A 21,189-nucleotide genomic window follows, 5' to 3' on the forward strand; every position below is an offset into this window, starting at 1 on the left:
CATTCACATCTCAGCTGTATTGAAGCAGAAGCATATGTCTGTGTGTCCCAATGTCTGGTAAAGTCATTAATGATTACAAAAGAAAACTAGAGGTAATGGACAGGTTCAAGGAGCATGCATAAAAAAGCGGTATCCTGGGGGATTTAGGGTCCAAACTAGCCTGGTGGGCTCCTCCATACTGTGATGTTCTGCTCTCCTATAATATCATCATTTGGTGGCTACCAAACTTTTGTACTGCCCTCCCCACATTCGAAGAGATTGCAGTGTTTTTCTAAAGTTAAGTTGCTGTCTTTAAACTAGGGCCCCTTCCACACAGCTTACCAAATCCCACATTTTCTTCTTTGAACTGGAATATATAGCAGCGTGGACTCATAACCCAGTTCAAAACAGATATTGTGGGATTTTCTGCCTTGATATTCTGGGTTATATGGCTGTGTGGAAGGGCCCTAGTTTAGGGCCAGGCACTAGTGCCAATTAAGGCCGGTTAATCGCCAGCAGCAATAGATCACTGCTGACCGGAAGGTGGCAAGTTCAAAGCCCAAGTTGGATTGAGCACCCGACTGTTTAATAGCCTAGCTTACTGTCCACCTAAGCAGTTCGAAAACAGCTGCAGCTGTGAGTAGATAAATTAGAGACTGCTTAAGCGAGGAAGTTAATTTAATTTATGACACCATAAAAAACTGCCGGCGATTGAAGAGCAAGGAGGAAATACTATGATCAAAAAGGACTCGCCGTCATAGTGGATGAAGCAACACCGCCCCCTGTGGCCAGAATTGAGCATAACCTCCTGAAGCTGAAGTTGGAAGAATGTTGAATTACCTCTATCTAACTGTATTGTTGTATGTCTATAAATTGCACTGAATGTTTGCCCTGTATATGTGCATTATGATCCACCCTGAGTCCTCTTCGGGGTGAGAAGGACGGGATATAAATACTGCAAATAAATAGATAAATAAATATTGTTGGTTCCATTCTTTTGCCCTTCATCACACACATTGCTGGAATGTGATATTTAAGAGGTTCCCTGAAACCGAATGTGGCCTTCCTTAGAGGGGAATCTCTTGTTCCAATAATCCTCTTCACCCTTCAGACCAGATTGGAAAGCCAGGATTCACAGTTCTACTTTTTATGAAGTGAAAGTGTTTTTTTTTTTATGAAGTGAAGAACATTGGTTTTCTCGTTATGGTTTTCATATTTTGGAAGTCCCATTAGAAATAAATGTTCCATAACTGAGGAAGAATCCTGTGAGTACAAAGCAGCCATTGATGGAACTTGCCTACTGCAACTCTGTAAGACGTACTGCTGTGGGGTTTGCTTCTTTTCAAGCAAGATGGGTGTCATGAATAATGATAAGAAGTGAGATGGCTCTCTTGGGAAGCAAGAATGAAGAGTTATTTCTTACACTCATGGGCATTCTTACTTCTGAAGATCTTGGGTTCATAAGTACTCTGCTTCAAGAAGCGGGTAATAAATAACAATGGTTGTTGTTGTTAGGACACAAGGAAGAACATACTATGTCTTTGTGTCAATAATAATAATAATAATAGCAATAATAATAATAATAATAACTTTATTTTTATACCCTGCCTCCATCTCCCTGCTCCATCTCAAGGCGGCTAACATGGGGTCAAGCCCAGATAACCATGATAAAACAGGATAAAATAGATACAGAACAAGGAAAAAACCTGGCATTATCAACAACTCCCAAGCCAAAATGCCATCCAAGGGCAGGAAAAGAAACCGAGCTAGCCCCAGCAATATTACAGGGGTTCATAAATCTTTCCAAACAGCAAAACAAATGAGAATTGACTACTACCTACCAGCCAGGGAGACGGCAACGGAAACAGTGAGTAACAGATCTTCACTTTTGGGCCCTAAATTAGACACTATAAACTCAGCAAACACAAGCCTGGTCACCGCCTTGTCCCCTTTGAACTCTCAAGGATCTAGCCCAGGATTCTCGCCTGTGCAGAGAAGTAGTGGGGATAGAATTTTGGAACTCTCTGGACATGCTCCGGGCACCTCCCACAAACATATTAATCAATCCTGCAAAGAGATATGCTTGCTTTCAGCAGAATCTATGATTCTCATTTTACAAAGACTAAATGAGATTGCTGAACAAGTGAAAAATCTACAAGAATCCCTTTGGCAGCCTCCCTCTCAGGGCAAACAAGGGGTTAACAAAAGCTTGCTGAGACACGCTGACCCCTCTTTAGCAGCAGCTGTTAATCACCGTGATCCAGTGAGAGAAGAGGTAGGTGGGTCCTCCAAAAGAACCAGATTCTGCTTCAATTTCAACACCGGGACCACAGCAGATGGAGAAACAAAAAGTCCATAAAAATGTCTCTGTCCCATTTATTACAGCTCCAGCATGGAGCGATGGACCTCCAAGACCATCATTTTTTACCAAGCTGCCCTAATGCAAAACGGGTTCTTCTCATCTTTGGTAATTCCACAATCCCCAGCCGCCTCTTACACCTGAAGGACTTTCTTTGGAACAGACACTCTATTGCTATTACTAGAGTTTTCCGTGACCCATGGATTCGAGAACTTATATCTGGTAGAGTGTATGACCCTCCATTTCGACAACACCAATTACAAGTCAACAACTCAATTAACTCAAACAAGACACCTAATTCCAATACTCAAACAGAACTCAACAAAATGGAAAACGAAATAGACCAGTTCCAAAATATGATCACTCAATCATTTACAGTAGATGACGAAATGGAGACCCAACAGGAGAATCCTAGGGCTGCCCTGTTGAGCCCCTCACTCATGGAAAATAGCTGCAGAAAAACAACAGGCAACCCTAACACGAGTAACTTCGACAGCGATGATATTGCCCTTGCGGAGATCCTCAAAATCTCAGACTCTAAGGATCAATACAAGTCACATCAAAGCAATACAATAACCCAGACTGAGTCTTCCGCAATGCAGAAAGGGTTCATTTCACAGAGAAAACAGTCCTCCCCACCTCGCTTCTCACTTGACAAGAGTGGCACTGCAACCTCTACAAAAGGAATGGGACACATTCCTATCACAAACTCACAAACTGCCGCTCTGGGGGCTCCTATTCCCCAAGGACCCATATTGGAAGCACAACCCCCTTCATCCTCATATAGAGACAGGTGTCTGATGGGGAGGCGAAGAGTAATTGAAGTCAAAGTCCATGCTCCTTTCGAGGCATGACAAATCAAGTTCCAAACACAACTTTTCGATTCTATCATGGAATGTTGCTGGTTGCCATGCTTCTATTAGAGACTCCTGTTTTGCAGACTTTCTCACTCGTCACCACATTTTACAAATCCAAGAAACAGGGATAGTGGATGAACTGACATTTAGTGGATTCCATTCATCTACGGGGAAGACCTAGCCAGGGGCAAAATGTGGGAGAGTTAAAGGAGGAATAGGGATCCTGGTTTCCACCTCATTACATGTCTGCACTAGGCCCTACCTCCATCCAAAAAGAGTGCAATAGCAATGTTGATCCAATTCCAACATCACACGCTGCTGGTAATGTATATATGCCCCCACTGAAGAGGAAACCACAAATCAGAGCCCAGTGATCCGATTTGGAAATCTATGTTGGTGATCTCATAATGCAGAACTCAAATGCTTCTGTCATTTTGGGAGGAGACTTTAACACTAAGATGGGCCCAAATCTACCCCTCCTTATGCGATAATATTGAAACCAGGAAATATTTTTATCTAATTTATTCATTTCCTGTTGTGTTTTTAGTGCCCAATTCCCATTTTTTATTATTAATAGATCTTTATATTTGAGCCAATTTTCCCACCCTATTCTTCTTTGGGAGGCCTCTAATGTTGATATCCATAATGGTGTTTTTTCATATAACTTTTTTATATTTCTCCCATATCTTAAGAATTGAGGACCTTATAAAACGAAATTATTTTCTATCTTTTTTTCATACCAGAGATAAGAGTGCCACCCTAATCTCAGGTCTATTCCCTTCAGATTCAAAAATTTTAATATTTTCAAGTTTTGCCCAATCTGTGGCCCACAATAGTGCTGCCACCTCAAAGTATAGTTTTAAATCAGGCGTAGCTAAACCTCCCCTCTGTCTTTCATCAATCATGTATTTTACTTTAATTCTGGGTTTCTTGTTTTTCTTTTTCTGTTTTTTTTTTCTTTTTGCAAAATAAACTTCATTATAGCTTTATGCCCCCACCCCCCCCCCCCCAAAAAGAAAAAGGCTGGCCAGAATCCTGCACGGGATCTTTTTAACAGCTTGTTTATTTTAGCTTCTTTTGTACCGCGGGTTGTATGTTGTATGTATGTCTATGTGCTAAATGTTTTGATACGGCCGATGGGCTAATCAATAAAATGTGATTGATTGTGATAGATACAGAACAAAACAAGCATCATCAATGAGAAAATTTAAAGAGAATAAAACATCATTTTAAACAGTAATGTAGTAATTAAATAAAATAATTAAATAAAAACCACCATATTATGACCACATCTCCATAATTCAGGGGAGAACTAGGGGCCCTTCCACACTGCCCCTTTATCCCAGGATCTGGTTCCAGATTATCTGTTTATCCCTGGTTATCTGGCAGTAGGGATTCATACTTTCCTATTTAAAGCAGAAAATTTGGGATCAGATCCTGGGGAAAAGGGGCAGTGTGGAAGGGCCCTAAAGCCCCTTCTACACTGCTATGTAATCCAGATTATCAAAGCAGATAATCCACATTATCTCATTTGAACTAGATTATATGAGTCTACACTGCCATATAATCAAAGCAGATAATCTGGGTTTTATACGGCAGCGTAGAAGGACCTATGTGTCCTCTTCCAAGGCTCAAACCATCACCTTCAACTGAAAGTGGCCAGCCAGAAATCTATTTTCCATTTTAGAGAGGCAAAAATGAGGCTTGGGACGTATTTTTTGCACCTTGTTTTACAGGAGACCTGCTCTTACCGGAGCCTGTCACACAGGAACCCCCGGTACCTCATATCATAAAGGGCTTGTGGTATGTTTCCTTTTCACAATTTGACTCAACAGGTTTTCTAGTTGGAACAGTGGTTGAAAATGTATGAAATAAAACATCCTCCACTCCAAATCCGCGTCATACCTGCAATGCTGCCCAGGACTCCAGGGAACTGAGTCTCTCCATCACTTCCTTCATGTCCCTCTGCAAAGCTTGAAGGGTGTTTGACACTTGCCGATCCACTTCCCGCTGGCCCAAGGCCCCCGCTGGGCACCCCGCAATGGCTTCGGGGCTTTGGATGAGACTCTCCTCACCTGGGCCACGTTGTAAGTCTGTAACAGGAGATGGAAGTGAGAAACGAAATAGGCTGTATCAGGAAGACACCACTAATATCGCTAAAGGGCAGAGAATTTAAAAGGAAATTGTGCTCAAATAAAATCCTAAATACTTGTTCATTTCAAAAATGAGAAATCCTAGGATTCAAACCTGCCCAGAGCTCTTTCGTATTACCCAATTATATTATGTTTTAATTGCCATGGTTCTGTCATAGGAACCCTTTGCTAAATTCTTTACTTAGAGAAGGATATTTATAGTTCTTGGCTAGAGAGCTCTAGGGCTTCCCTATACTACAGACCAAAGTATTCCACACAATATAGGCATGGAAGCTAAAGCTAAAGAGTGCTATAAATTGTGTAGTGTGAAAGGGCCCCTGGACATCGGTCCTACTCCAATTCTAATATGGGTATATAGTGTAGATGCACTCTGTGCCAGGTGTCATGTCCCCCTTGGATTATATGAAGCAAGGAACAGAGATACAAGGGGATGGGGGAAGGAGAGGTATGAATAGCCTATGGGGGTAGTGCTATTTTCTCAAATGGGTTACCAATTAACCTCTCTCAAGGCCAAGAGTCTGAGCAGATCAGAAGAACATTCCTCTTATCATGGGATGGAGGGAGGAACGTAGGAGGGAGGAATCAAATGGTTGTGTTGCTTGCATTAGTCAAAGCATAGCTCAAAGCCCAGCTGGCCCAGCAATAAGGTGAGGATTGAAACCATGCCAACTATTTCCACCAATTACATTTTGGGTCGTAAATTTTGAACCAAGTGTTGGCCTAGCGATTTGGAATAAATTCAGAAGCAGAGGGATTAATCGTCTTAATTTTTACATCCTTCAAAGAAAGTCCAAAAATTCAGGCAGCTCTGCTGATATCTGTGTGTGCTTTATCAGCAGCTTTATCACCAGCAGCTCTGGTGGCACAGTGTATTAAAGCACTGAGCAGCTGAACTTGCGGACCAAAAGGTCCCAGGTTCAAATCCCGGGAGCAGAATGAGCGCTCGCTATTAGCCCCAGATCCTGCCAACCTAGCAGTTCGAAAACATGCCAATGTGAGTAGATCAATAGGTACTGCTCCAGCGGGAAGGTAACGGCGCTCCATGCAGTCATGCTGGCCACATGACCTTGGAGGTGTCTATGGACAACGCCGGCTCTTTGGCTTAGAAATGGGGATGAGCACTGGACTTAACGTCAGGGGAAACCTTTACCTTTACCTTTACCTTTATCAATTACTGATTTGTAGTGTATGATCTAGTGCAGGCATGGGCAAACTAAGGCCTGGGAAAATGAGGTCTGGGTGCTTACCTCAGGCCTCATTTTCCCTGTCCTCTAAGCATAAGGGCACAGAGGTCTTCAGCATCCTTATGCAGAAAGGACAGGGGAGGAAGGCATGCAGTAGCTGAGAGCCCTCTGGAGCGCTCTCAGCCATAGCATGTCTCACCCTCCTGCCGGCATAAGAACGGGGTGAGTGGCCCTGTCCTTATGCTGACAGGACAACCCGAGGAAGGCACGCAGCGGCATATAACCTCTCTAATTACACTCATGGCCCTCCCACACAGCCATATAGTCCAGAATATCATAACAGATAATCAACAATACAGTAGAGTCTCAATTATCCAAGCTAAAGGGGCCAGCAGAACCTTGGATAAGCAAATATCTTGGATAATAAGGAGGGATTAAGGAAAAGCCTATTAAACATCAAATTAGGTTATGATTTTACAAATTAAGCAGCAAAACATCATGTTATACCACAAATTTGGCAGAAAAAGTAGTTCAATACGCCGTAATGTTATGTTGTAATTACTGTATGTACGAATTTAGCACCAAAATATCACGATATATTGAAAACATTAACTACAAAAATGCATTGGATAATACAGAACCTTGGATAAGCGAGTCTTGGATAAGTGAGACTCTACTGTAGCTGCTTTGAACTGGGTTATCTGAGTCCACATTGCCATATAATCCAGTTCAATGTGGATTTTATACAGCTGTGTCGAAGGTGTCTATATAACACGATTTTTGTTTCTGGGTTATAAATGTCACTTCCTAATTGGTTCTAAACATGGGAAAAGTTTATTAAACTGCAAAAACTTTGTTTTTGTGGAACATCCTGCAACACATTTTCTTATAGGTTTTTCATTGAATATCTTGTCGAGTCTCAAACCAATTCAACATAGTTTGTGACAGGCACCAAAACAAAGTTTCTGGAGTATAACGATTACTTTCAAAGTAAGTATCACACAATCAAACAGGAATAACACTTTCAAATCAGGAGCAGAACATTTTTCAGATTTTGTTACATAGTGTTATTTTTCAATGAAACCTATTGGATGACCGTTGACAAGTCACACTCTCTCAGCCTCAGAGGAAGGCAATGTCAAACTTCTTCTGAACAGATCTTGCAAAGAAAACCCTGTGATAGGTTTGCCTTCGGGCTGGAAATGACTTTAAGACATACAACAGCAACACAGATCTTGAACTAAATTAATCTGCCAATCCTCAAGACCATTCTGGGGAAGAAGGCTAGTGCAAAGGTTTGCAGGAATGCTTTAACATCCCTCACGATGCTTTACTTTTATATTGCATTTAACCTTTCCTGCCTGCTTTTACCACTCCACTCTCAAGGATTGATTCTGTTGTGGAAGCAATTACAGAGGTCTTTCCCTTTTGTTTTCTAGCAAAAAATATTTTCTATCAAACCTGGGCATCTTGTTCTATTCAGTTAATTATACTGAGGCTTGTTTACACTTGCAGATGAAAAAAAGGGCTTCCCATTGCCAATAGCATGTGCCACAGCAGCTGAGGGCCTGCTCCAGACATGTTTTTCACAAGAGATCTCATATTTCAGAGGCAAAATATGAGCTCCACACCTGGGATACAACCTTGGCAAAGTTCTTCTCTGGTTGATAATGGTTCTTGCTCTGAAGGCTTATGCTTACTTTTATCTTCAACTTCAACTCTCTGAGCATTGTTCAGGGGGAGGCTTGGCTCAGCTGATAATCTTTTTGCCTTGAAGGGGAAAAAAGAAGAGTTTTGAGAGACATGCCTACAGTTCACTTTTTATTTGCTACGTAAAGACAGTAAACATGACTGAAATGGAACAAGGAGTTGAAGGTGAAAATATTGCGAGCACACTGAGATCACACTATGCAACACAATTTTTGTTCCTGGGTAAAAATGTCATTTCTTAATTGATTATATCATAGAAATATGGAAAAGTGTATTAAACTGCAAAAACCTTGTTTTTGTGGGACATCCTACAGCAGGGATCCCCAAACTAAGGCCCAGGGGCCGGATGCGGCCCTCCGAGGTCATTTACCTGGCCCCCGCCCTCAGTTTTATAATATAATATATTGTATATACATATAATATTGATAATAATATTATAATGTAATACAATATAACACTAATAATAATACCATATAATAATATTGATTATATATTCTATATTACATATAATATTACTAATAATATTACAGTATAGTGGTATAGTTCAATATAGCAATATATAATGCTAATATTGTGCTATGTACATATAATTTGTAAGCCACTCTGAGTCCCCTTTGAGGTGAGAAGGGTATGATACAAATGTAGTAAATAAATGCAGTAAATAATAAATAAATAAATAAATAAATTTTAGACTTAGGCTCATCCAAAGTCTGAAATGACTTGAAGGCACACAACAACAACAACAACAACCCTAATTAACTTGACTATCTCATTGGCCAGAAGCAGGACCACACTTCCCATTGAAATCCTGATAAATGTATGTTGGTTAAAATTGTTTTTATTTTTAAATATTGTATTGTTCTTTCATTGTTGTTGTTGTTGCTGTTGTTGTTGTTTTTGCACTACAAATAAGACATATGCAGTGTGCATCGGAATTTGTTTGTATTTTTTTCAAATGATAATCCGGCCCCTCAACAGTCTGAAGGATTGTAGACCGGCCCTCGGCTTAAAAAGTTTGAGGACCCCTGCAGTAGAGTCTCACTTATCCAAGCTTCTGGATTATCCAAGCCATTTTTGTAGTCAATGTTTTCAATACAGTAGAGCAGGGGTCCCCAAACTAAGGCCCGGGGGCCGGATGCGGCCCTCCAAGGTCATTTACCTGGCCCCCACCCTTAGTTTTATAATATAATATTTTTATATCATTTTAAATAATATAAAATATTGTATATACATATAATATTGATAATAATATTATAATGTTATACAATATAATACTAATAATACCATATAATAATATTAATTATATTATATATATTACATATAATATTACAGTATAGTGGTATAGTTCAATATATATAATGCTAATATTGTGCTATGCTAAGAATATAATATATTGTATGTACATACAGCTGCTCTGAGTCCCTTTCGGGGTGAGAAGGGCGGAATATAAATGTAATAAATAAATGTAGTAAACGAATAAATAAATAAATAATTTTAGACTTCGGCTCGCCCAAAGTCTGAAATGACTTGAAGGCACACAACAACAACAATCCTAATTAACTTGACTATCTCATTGGCCAGAAGCAGGCCCACACTTCCCATTGAAATCCTGATAGGTTTAGGTTGGTTACAATTGTTTTCATTGTTGTTGTTGTTTTGCACTACAAATAAGACATGTGCAGTGTGCATAGGAATTTGTTCATTTTTTTTCCTCCAAATGATAGTTCGGCCCCTCCACAGTCTGAAGGATTGTGAACCGGCCCTTTGCTTTAAAAGTTTGAGGACCCCTGTCCTACAGCATATTTTGCTACAGTCTTTCAATGACTATTTCATCTCATCTCAACCAATTCAACATAGTTTTGTGGCAGCCACATGAACAAAGTTTATGGAGTATAACAACTAATGTCAAAGTAAGTACTGCACAATAAAACAAGAATAACACTTTAAAACCAGGAACAGAAAAAATGCAAATTTTGGTACCTAGTATAATACTTTAACTACCACAGATACTTCTCAAGCAGTGGTTCTCAACCTGTGGGTCCCCAGATGTTTTTGGCCTTCAAATCCCAGAAATCCTAACATCTGGTAAACTGGCTGGGATTTCTGGGAGTTGTAGGCCAAAACACCAGGGAACCCACAGGTTGAGAACCACTGTTCCAAAGCATATGTGTCAAACTCAAGGCCCATGGCCAAATCTAGCATGCTATGTACTCAATTTGCTGCTCAGTTTTCATTATGTTGGTAAATGTGTGTGATGTGATATATTATGTTATTTAAGTTCTTACTTTTTGGTTATTTTTGGTTAGTTATTATACGTTTATATTGATGTTGTTTTATTTATTGTGTTGATTGATTTGTTGTTTGTCTGCTTTATTATGGCTTTGAATGTTTGCCAATTTTGTTGGAAACAGCCTTGAGTCCCCTCGGGGAGATAGGGTGGGTTACAAATGAAGTCTTATTACTTATTATTATGTGACTAGCTGTACCCGGCCACGCGTTGCTGTGGTGAAGTCTGGTGATATGGGAAATAAAGTATTGAGGAATTGGTGGTAGTTAAGGTAAAGGGTAAAGGTTTTCCCCTGACATTAAGTCCAGTCCTGTCTGACTCTGGGGGTTGGTGCTCATCTCCATTTCTAAGCTGAAGAGCCGGTGTTGTCCATAGACACCTCCAAGGTCATGTGGCCATTGGCATGACTGCATGGAGCGCAGTTACTTTCCCACCGGAGCGGTACCTATTGATCTACTCACATTGGCATGTTTTCGAACTGCTAGGTTGGCAGGAGCTGGGGCTAACAGCGGGTGCTCACTCAGCTCCCAGGATTTGAACCTGGAGCCTTTTGGTCCGCAAGTTCAGCAGCTCAGTGCTTTAACACACTGTGCCATCAGGGACCCCTTTTACACTGCCATATAATCCAGTTCAAATCAGATAATCTGTATTTTATAGGCAGTGTGGAAGAGGCCTGAGGCCTAACTCTGCCTGTCCCCTGGGCTGAGTGGGTTGCTAGGAGACCAAGTGGGTGGAGTGTAGCCTTCTAACTGGCAGCAATTGGATAAAAACAATGATTCCTCTCCCTCTAATTAGGATTTTATTTTAATTTTATTTTTGTTGTATGAACGTAGAGGCATGGATGAGGGGTTTAGTGTTTCTGGGATGTGTAGTTTTATTGTTTTGTCCTAGGCCGAAATTTCATTACCCTTTTATATATATAGATTTTATGTGGCCCTCCAGATGCTGTAACACAACTCTAATATTCCTCATCATTAGACATCATGACTAAAGCTGATGGGGGTTGTGATACAGCAACATCTGGAAGGCTGCAGCTTGTTCAGTTTATTCAGGAGAGTGGGGCTTGATTTTAGATACAAGGCTTGTGGATAGGATGTCTGACTTTCAAATCTCCTTTCACCATTTCCTTTCACCGTTGAGCTGCAGTGGCGCAATGGGTTAAACCTTTGTGCCGACTGAACTGTTTACCTAAAGGTTGGCAGTTTGAATCCGCAAGACGGGGTGAGCTCCTGTCTGTCAGCCCCAGCTTCCCCTGCGGGGTCATGAGAGAAGCCTCCCAGCAGGTTGGTAACACTTTCGGGCATCCCCTGGGCAACGTCTCTGTAGATGGCTGATTCTCTCACACCAGAAGCGACTTGCAGTATGTTCGCTTCTGACACAATAAAAAAACCCTGTTTCCCCAACCTCAGAGCCACAGGGACTGTTGGGTTGCAATTCCCATTATTCCTAGTCCACATAAGCGAAAAATAAAAAGTGATTCAAGTTGTCGTTTAATAACATATGGGGACCCAAATTGGGTTAAAAAAATAGAGTATTGACAACCATGTAAAAATATATAGTTGGCACTCTGTATCTATGGATTTCTCCATCCATGGATTCAATGACCCTTTGAAAGCAACCATAAGCCTGACGTGGCCCTTGATGAAAATGAATTAGTGTTGATCAACCTGTTAGAGCAAAGTGCAGCTCCAATTAGCTCTAGCCAATATAACTAATGGAAGAAGTTGCTAAGAGTTGTGATCCATCAACACTTAGAAGGCCATACTTCACTCAATCTGTGCCAGAAAACTAACTATTCTTGCTTTAATAAAACTATAAATCCCAAGGCTCCAGGGGAAAATTGTATGCCTGAATCCCACAGGCTGCAAATGCATAACACTTTGGAGATACAGTAGTCTCACTTATCCAACATAAACGGGCCGGCAGAATGTTGGATAAGCAAATATGTTGGATAATAAGGAGGGATTAAGGAAAAGCCTATTAAACATTAAATTAGGTTATGATTTTACAAATTAAGCGCCAAAACATCATGTTATACAACAAATTTGACAGAAAAAGTAGTTCAATACGCAGGAATGCTACATAGTAATTACTGTATTTACGAATTTAGCACCAAAATATCACGATGTATTGAAAACATTGACTACAAAAATGCGTTGGATAATCCAGAACGTTGGATAAGTGAGACTCTACTGTAAATGTGAGATGACCTCAGTTGGCAAGGCCTGCTTTCGTTTTCTACCAGGACAGACCAAACTATCCACTTCTCCTTTCTGCATTTAAAAAGCATACTGAAAGTTGAATATTAATATGCTTCCTGTTATTATATTTTAAGATTAAAGGAAAGTATTTCTTTGATTCTTGCTGTTTGCAATGTTTCAATCATGGGAATTTTAAAGTATGGTAAAGTATGGTTACCAAAAAGAAAGAAACAGAAAAAGGTCAGAAGGGAAATATATTGGATGTATATGGCCTAGATATTTCCATTAATGTCAGCTGAGCATGTTTCCAAAAACATCTTTGCTCAAAACGTATGTCCATAAAATATATGTTAACACACAGTTAAAGAATAAGATCTTCTGATCATTGAACAGTGGGTGCTGAAAGATAATCATACTAGCCCTGGAGTATGTCTTTTCGCAAAGGATCCAAGTACATTGGTCCTTAATTAAATTCTACATCAAAGAAATTATTTTAAAATAGCATGTGCCTCTAGCAATGTCAAAGATTTTGATAAGATAAAATATGTTGCAACATTGCAGGTAATTTCTGAACACACCCATATAACATATAACAAGAAAGCATTATCTGCATTATATTGCCAATAATTAACTGAAGGTGTAACTGTTTCCAATATGTCTGCAACACCAATTTTTTTGTTGGACAAGATATAGGGTGGATCTATACTGTCCTATATTCCAGGATCTGATCCCAGATTATCTTCTTATCCCAGATTATCTGGAAGTGTAGAACCAGGCCCCTTCCACACAGCTGAATAAAATCCCACATTATCTGCTTTGAACCAGAATATATGGCAGTGTGGACTCAGATAATTCAAAGCAGATATTGTGGGATTTTCTGCCTTGATATTCTGGGTTATATGGCTGTGTGGAAGAGCCCCCAGGCTGGATCTACACTGCCCTATATCACAGGGCCTGATCCCAGATTATCTGCTTTGAACTGGATGCATAGGGTTGTGGGCGTACTATAACTCACATCATGCCAGGTTAGCCCCTGAAACTCTATCAATACTTAAAGTTTGTCCTTTTGGGCAAATTTGATCTAGATGAATCATCAGTGGAGTTCAGTATGCTTCCCAGCTGCAGAATAAATTACTACTGCCACCACGGTGAGTCAGTCCCATCAAATCCTTCCAGTACATTCAGTTGGTTATAGGGGTTCTGTGAGTCACGTTAGGTCCAGGTCCATCATTGGTGGGGTTCGGAGTATTCTTTGATTGCAGGTGAACTATGCATCCCAGTATCTACAAGTAACAAATGTCAAGGCCAATTCCACCCCAAATCACTAGTATTCAAATTTGAGTATGTGTGCCAAATTTGGTGCAGATCCATTGTTGTTTGTGTTCACAGTGCTCTCTGGATTTAGGTGAATTTTCCCCCAAAGCCCTCCTGCATTTTTGTTGCTCATGGGGGTTCTGTGTGCTAAATTAGGTCCAGGGCTATCGTTGGTGGGGTCCAGAGTACGCTTTGATTGTAGGTGAACTACAAATCCCAGTACTCACAATGGCTATAAATCAAGATGAATTCCCCCCAAACCACTCTAGTATTTTTCTTTGGTCATGGGGGTTCTGTGTGCCAAATGTGGTTCAGGCCCACTGTCAGTGGGGGTAACGGTGCTCTAACTTGATGCAGGGTGAATTACAACTTCCATCATGTGGAGTCAATCTCCCAAACCCTTCCAGTATGTTTAGTTGCTGCTCTGTTTGTTATGCAGAGTTGAAATAAGTAGGAAAGGGTGAAGGGAGAGGCAGTGGGCAGGGTCATGAAAATTTCGCACCAATAGAGAGAGTAAGAAACACTGGGATGTTTGTGGTGGAGGAAGCACGTAAAATCTATGATAAAATTGTAACCGAATTAAAGCATTCCTTGGGTGGTGGGCTGTAGTGTTTGGGGAGGACATTGGCAGGGTTTGGGCTACATGTTCATGGCGCTCGCTATAATCTACAATGTCACTGGAGAGAGTGCTTTTGGGGGCTTCTCAGCACTGTGAGTTATAGGTGTTTGTGGAAGTGGGAGCCTGTCTGTGGAAGTGGGCAACCCGGCCACATACACACATACATATTTTCACTTTTATTATGTGTATAGATCAAGTATGGGCAAACATTTTTACTTTGCATTGCAGGGCCATCCGGGAGGGCTGAGCCGGGAGGGAGGCCAGGTACACACTGGGTGGGGAGGGCCTGGGAGAGGGCAAGGCAAGGAGGGCACAGGGCAGGGCCAAGGTCATCAGGTTGCCCTTCCAGCATAAGGACCAGGCTGCCCTCCCCATCCTTATGCCAGGAGGAAGGTGGAATAAGTGGCGACTACCCTAACCCTTCTCCCTATCCTCCTTCTCTGAACCTTGGGCTGTTCTCTTGGCATTATGCCAGGAGGAGGGCAAGACAGGTGGCAACAGAGAGTGCTCTGGCAGGCTCTCAGCCACCGTATGCCTTCTTTGAGCTGTCCTCCTGGCATAAGGATGGTGCCGCACATGCCGTCCTTATGCCGGGAGGAGGGCAAGACACACGGTGGCTGAGAGCGCTCCAGAGGGCTCTTAGCTACTATGTGCCTTCCTCCCCCATCTTTTTGGCATAGCGACAAGGCAAGCTGCCGTGTCCTTCTGCAAGAGGACAGGGAAAATGAAGGCCTGAGATAAGCATCCAAGGGGCCAAATCCGGCCTCCAGGCCTTCGATATATAGATGGTCTAGGAGCCCTTATGTGGAAATAATATTACTTTTGAAGACATCTGTTCATAGTAAAAACCAGAGCTGCAGTGCACTAGATTCTGCCTTTTTAAAAGGGTAGTTAAATCACACAATAGTTTACTTCAGTGCATTCTGCCTAAACTGACAATCATACCCTTAATGAAGAGTTAGTTAGTTATTGCTCACTAAAGGCCCTTCCACACAGCCATGTAACCCAGAATATCAAGGCAGATAATCCACAATAGCTACAGTAGAGTTTCACTGATCCAACATTCACTTATCCAACGTCCTGGATTATCCAACGCATTTTTGTAGTCAATGTTTTCAATACATCGTGATATTTTGGTGCTAAATTCGTAAATACAGTAATTATTACATAGCATTGCTGCATATTGAACTACTTTTTCTGTCAAATTTGTTGTATAACATGATGTTTTGGTGCTTAATTTGTAAAATCATAACCTAATTTGATGTTTAATAGACTTTTCCTTGATCCCTCCTTATTATCCAACATATTCACTTATCCAACGTTCTGCCGGCCCGTTTATGTTGGATAAGTGAAACTCTACTGTACTTTGGACTAGATTACCTGAGTCCGTGCTGCCATATAATCCAGTTCAATGTGGATTTTATGCAGCTGTGTGGAAGGGGCCTGAGTGGCAAGCTGTCCGCTAAGGAACTCTGAAAATAGTTTCTGTTGGCCAACATTTTCCACCCATGCATCCCATCTTATTACCTGATCAGGCTCCACTTGTTCCAGACTATCACAGAACACCTCATTCTCGGCATCAGTGGTCACTTGATTGCTCTTGATAGCATTGTCCATGTATCCTGGTCCTGCAATAGAGAAAGGGCTCAGGAATGGAGAACAATGGAAGTACAGACAGGAGAAAGGATATATGTATGTAGACACTCAGGTCTTGCCAATCTTACAATACCTGAAAATCTCAACCTGGGAAATGTCTGATTCCTTCCTAAATATTGATCACAATATTTGCCTATGATTCAAGTGTTGAGCATCAAAAAAGCAAGAAGCAAGAAAAATCCTTTATACTGCACTAATGCTGATCTATAGGTTTTTAATTGATCTGAAAATTGAGCTGGGCATCTTCTACCAAGCTGGCTTGCAAGAACTGGGATGTCAGCTGTTGTAACAGAGAAAGTGTATCAGATCTGCAGAAGAGAAGATGGGAGTAAGGATAGGTTTCTTCTCAGGTTATGTACATTTCATTAAGAGACAAGAATCAATGAACTGGCAACCTTGCTTAGGCGGTAATATCCCAGCTTCAAGGACATCCATCTGTCTTTCGGAAGGAAGTTTTCCTCTGTCATTCAAACAGCCTTCTTTTGCTTTTAACAGGAACGTTAGTAGGCTTGGGCTCTCTATGGAATCCTAATTGATCATAAGCATCTCCTATGAATACCCAAGCAACCAGGCAAGTAATGATGCCCAAAGGAGGCATAACTGATGTTGTTGCGTTTCTTCAAGTCATTTCCAACATAGGGCAACCCTAAGACAAATTTATCAAAGGATTTTCAGAGGCTGAGAGACTTGACCATAGTCACCCACAATGTTTCATAGATGAACTGAGATTTGAACCCTGGTCTCTTGAATTGTAGTAATTGCAGTCCAACACTCCAACCAATATGACACTTCATAGGCTCCTTCTGCACTGCCATATAAAATCCAAGTTATCTGTTTTGAACAGTGTAGACTCATTAAATCCAGTTCAAAGCAGACAATCTCTATTATTTGCTTTGATAATCTGGACTATATGGCACTGAGAGAGGGGCCTGAGGCTGGATCTAAATTGCCATATTAAATCCAGTTTATTGGCAGTGTAGACTCATATAATCCAATTCAAAGCAGATAAAGTGAATTATATGCTTTGATAATATAGATTATATGGCAATGTAGAAGGGGCCTGAAGCTGGATCTACACTGCCCTGTATGCTAGGATCTGATCCTAGATTATTTTATCCCAGATTATCTGTCTATCCCAAATTATCTGGCAGTGTAGACTCAGGCCCCTTCTACACTAACATATAATCCAGATTATTAAATCAGATAACCCACAATATCTGTTTTGAACTGGATTATATGGGTCTACACTGAGTCCCTTCGGGGAGATAGGATGGTATATAAATAAAGTATTATTATTATTGTTATTATTATTATTCAAAGCAGATCCTGGGATATAGGACAATGTAGATGCAGCCTGTGAAGCCTGATTTTCTTTTCTTCTCCTGCATTAAAACTGGAGGCACACTTGCTTTAGACATCAACATTTTTGCTGTTAGAATAGATACAAAACCGAAGGTCCTGACTTCAGAGAAAACCACGTGCCGCCTTTCTCAACCAAGTCCTTTTGCCCTTCCTTTGCTGGACATGCCAGTGATTTGTTGCAGCAGATTTACCCACCCCAACTGCAAACAGTGTAGAATAATGGAGAAAGAGTGAAAAAGTCAGAGAAACCATAGGCAGCTTTCTCTGTGGGCGTGTAGGCACTCTCAGCCCGGAGGAAAAGTCTTTGTCGTGGCACCGGCACACAGTTTTGGGAGCTAGCCATCTACTCTTTGAGCCAGCCTGGCTGCAGTCCAAGTCAAGCTAGTCTGCCCTTTGCACAAACAGGTGCAAACTATCATCAGGGACATGGATGTGAGAGTCAGCAGAAGGAACAGGATAAGCACACGTCACTCCTGGACTCCTGCTATAGAGAGAGGTCCCATCTATAATTCCATATACGTAATACAGTTTAACTGCATTCAACCGCATTATATGAGTCTACACTGACCATATAATGCAATTTCAAACTGCATTATATGGCAGTGTAGTTCCAGCTAGAGATAGATAGAGGTAGATAGAGATAGAGGCTGGATCTACGGCTGGATCTGACTGCCCTGATCCCATATTATCTGTTTATCCCAGATTACCTGGCAGTATAGACTCATATAATCCTGTTCAAAGCAGATAATCTGGAATCAGATCCTGGTATAGATGGCAGTGTAGATCCAGATTGCCAGATAATCTCTCTGAGGGCCCTTCCACACTGCCATATAACCCAGAATATCAAGGCATAAAATCCCACAATATTTGCTTTGAATTGGGTTATTTGAGTCGGCACTGCCATATATTCCAGTTTAAAGCAAAAAATGAGGGTTTTTATTCAGTTGTGTGGAAGAGGGCTGAGGCAGGATGAGGCGCATGGCACCTCTCAGCCAAAAGGATTTGAATTCCATGAAAAGCAGCAACCGGAGAGTGCCAATGACCATTATGCTGTCTAGTAAGGGTGGACATCAGCACTGTAGAATTAATGCGGTTTGATACCACTTTAAATGCAATGGCTTAAGGCTATGGAATCATGCAAGTTGTTGTTTTACAATGTGTTTAGCCTTCTCTTCCAAAGGGTGCTGGTGACTCACCAAACGACAACTCCCAGGATTCCATTGCTTTGAACCATGGCAGTCAGAGTAGTGTTAAACTGCATTCATTCGGGAAGATCTTTTTCCACATGTCACATTGAAAATGAATTGGGAGTCACACCTGGCATGAGCGCAGCCAATCCGCATCCAGTATCTCTAGGTAAAGGTAAAGGTTTCCCCTGACGTTAAGTCCAGTCATGTTTGACTCTGGGGGTTGGTGCTCATCTCCATTTCTAAGCCAAAGAGTTGGCGTTGTCCGTAGATACCTCCAAGGTCATGTGGCCAGCATGACTGCATGGAGCGCCATTAGCTTCCCACCAGAGCAGAACCCAGTGATCTATTCACATTTGCATGTTTTCAAACTGCTAGGTTGGCAGAAGCTGGGGCTAATAGCGGGACCTCACTCTGTTCCCTGGATTCGAACTGCTAACCTTTCAATCAGCAAGTTCAGCAGCTCAGCAGTTTAACCTATAAACCCTATAATCAATTTCAAAGCTGATAATCTGGATTGTATATGGTAGTGTAGAAGGAGCCTAGATTATATGAGTCTACACTGCCATATAATCCACTTCAAAACATCTGGATTTAATATGGCAGTGTAAATAGGGCCTAGATTATATGAGTCTACACTGCCATTTAATCCTGTTCAAAGCAGATAATCTGGATTTTATATGACAATATGGGGGCCTGAAACTGCATTATATGGCAATAGATGCCAGCCTTGAAGTCCTTTCCTTATGGCTGGTGATAAGACATGCAAATCATCATTTAAAACTTTCCACAATCTTCCCAGATGCATTGGAAACAGTGGTTCACAGCAGAAGAAAACAGCTATGTAAGGCAGCAGGTCGGGTCCATCAAAATAGAAGGGTGTTTATCAAAGGTCCCTCCAAATCACAGCGGCCATATAAATGCTCTGCGGTATCATGTCTGCAACTATCAATGATTCTGCCAGCACAAGGGATTTTGACCTATGCTACTTGTAAATATAAAAGATAAGAGGTGGAAGGAGTGCCAGATCTCCTTGTTGGGAAATGCAAATCCAAGGTGTTTTGCAAGAGGAATGTGAATATCAAGATTATGGAATGAATTGAAAAATGGTAGGAGCCCCTGCTCCGGAAAGTTACTTTATTGTACATTCCCAGAATTTTCAACCCACATGCTCTATATGGCTAGGGTTTTTGCGTAGTGTCGTTTGAAAGTAATGTTGCAGGCTCTACTCCTGGTTTGAGGTCCAGGTCTTTCCCACTCTTCCAAGATCCCTCTTTCTAGACATGGAAACAAACAGAAGGCCCATCTACATTGTAAAATTAATTCACTTTGACACGACTTTGGCCCCTTCTACACAGCTGTATAAAATCCACATTATCAGCTTTGAACTGAATCCAGTATATGGCAGTGTAGACTAAAATAATCTAGTTCGAATCAGATAATGTGGATTTTCTGCTTTGATAACCTGGATTGTCTGGCTGTGTAGAAGGGGCCTGAAATTGCTATGGCTCAATGCTGTCGCATAATCGGAGTTGTAGTTTTACAAGGTCCCTAGCTTTTTCTGCGTCCGAGTGCTGGTGCTTCCCCAAACTACAACTCCTATGACTCAAAGCATAGAGCAGTTAAAGTAGTGTCAATCTGCACTCATTCTATAGGGTAGATCAGTGTTTCCCCAACTCTGGTCTTTTGGGGCCCCTTCTACACTGCTATATAATCCAGATCATCAAATCAGATATATCTGCTTTGAACTGGGGGCCCTTCTACACTGCTGTATAATCCAGATTATCAAATCAATGTCCCATCGGGGAGATAGAGTGGAATACAAATGTATTATTATTATTATTATTATTATTATTATTATTATTATTATTATTACCATCATCATCATCATCTGCTTTGAACTGGGGCCCCTTCTACATTGCCATATAAAATCCAGATTATCTGCTTTGAACTGGATTATACAGCAGTGTAGATGCGTATAATCCAGTTGAAAGCAGATCATGTGGTTTATCTGCTTTTATAATCTGGATTATATGGTAGTGTAGAAAGATCCTGGATTATATGAGTTTACACTGCTGTATAATCCAATTCAAAGCAGATAATCTGGATTTAACATGGCAGTGTAGATGGGGCCAGGGTGATGAGGACTTCTGGTCCCAGAATCCCTGCACCTTGGCCAAAGCCACTGAGGCCTCTTCTACACAGCTGTATAAAATCCACATTATCTGATTTAAACCAGATTATATGGCAGTGTATACTAAGATAATCTAGTTCAAATCAGATAATGTGGATTTTCTACTTTGATAACCTGGATGATCTGG

General features: G+C 41.1%; 1 protein-coding gene across 5 annotated transcripts in view; it reads right to left on the reverse strand.

The window, feature by feature from the left end:
- The window catches only part of acbd4 (acyl-CoA binding domain containing 4), a 37,551-nt gene that overhangs the window by 6,903 nt on the left and 9,459 nt on the right, over positions 1 to 21,189 (reverse strand). For 3 of the 5 annotated variants that reach the window (XM_062983723.1, XM_062983722.1, XM_062983720.1), the window contains exons 6-8: positions 16,191 to 16,291; positions 8,164 to 8,302; positions 5,101 to 5,288 (exon numbers count right to left, since the gene is read on the reverse strand). In XM_062983723.1, the coding sequence (XP_062839793.1) occupies positions 5,101 to 5,288; positions 8,164 to 8,302; positions 16,191 to 16,291 (428 nt within the window). The remainder of the gene's footprint in view (positions 1 to 5,100; positions 5,289 to 8,163; positions 8,303 to 16,190; positions 16,292 to 21,189) is intronic. The other 2 variants (XM_062983724.1, XM_062983721.1) reach the window with 2 other exon arrangements.

This window comes from Anolis carolinensis, chromosome 6, assembly GCF_035594765.1.
Source record: "Anolis carolinensis isolate JA03-04 chromosome 6, rAnoCar3.1.pri, whole genome shotgun sequence".
Classification (NCBI taxonomy): domain Eukaryota; kingdom Metazoa; phylum Chordata; class Lepidosauria; order Squamata; family Dactyloidae; genus Anolis; species Anolis carolinensis.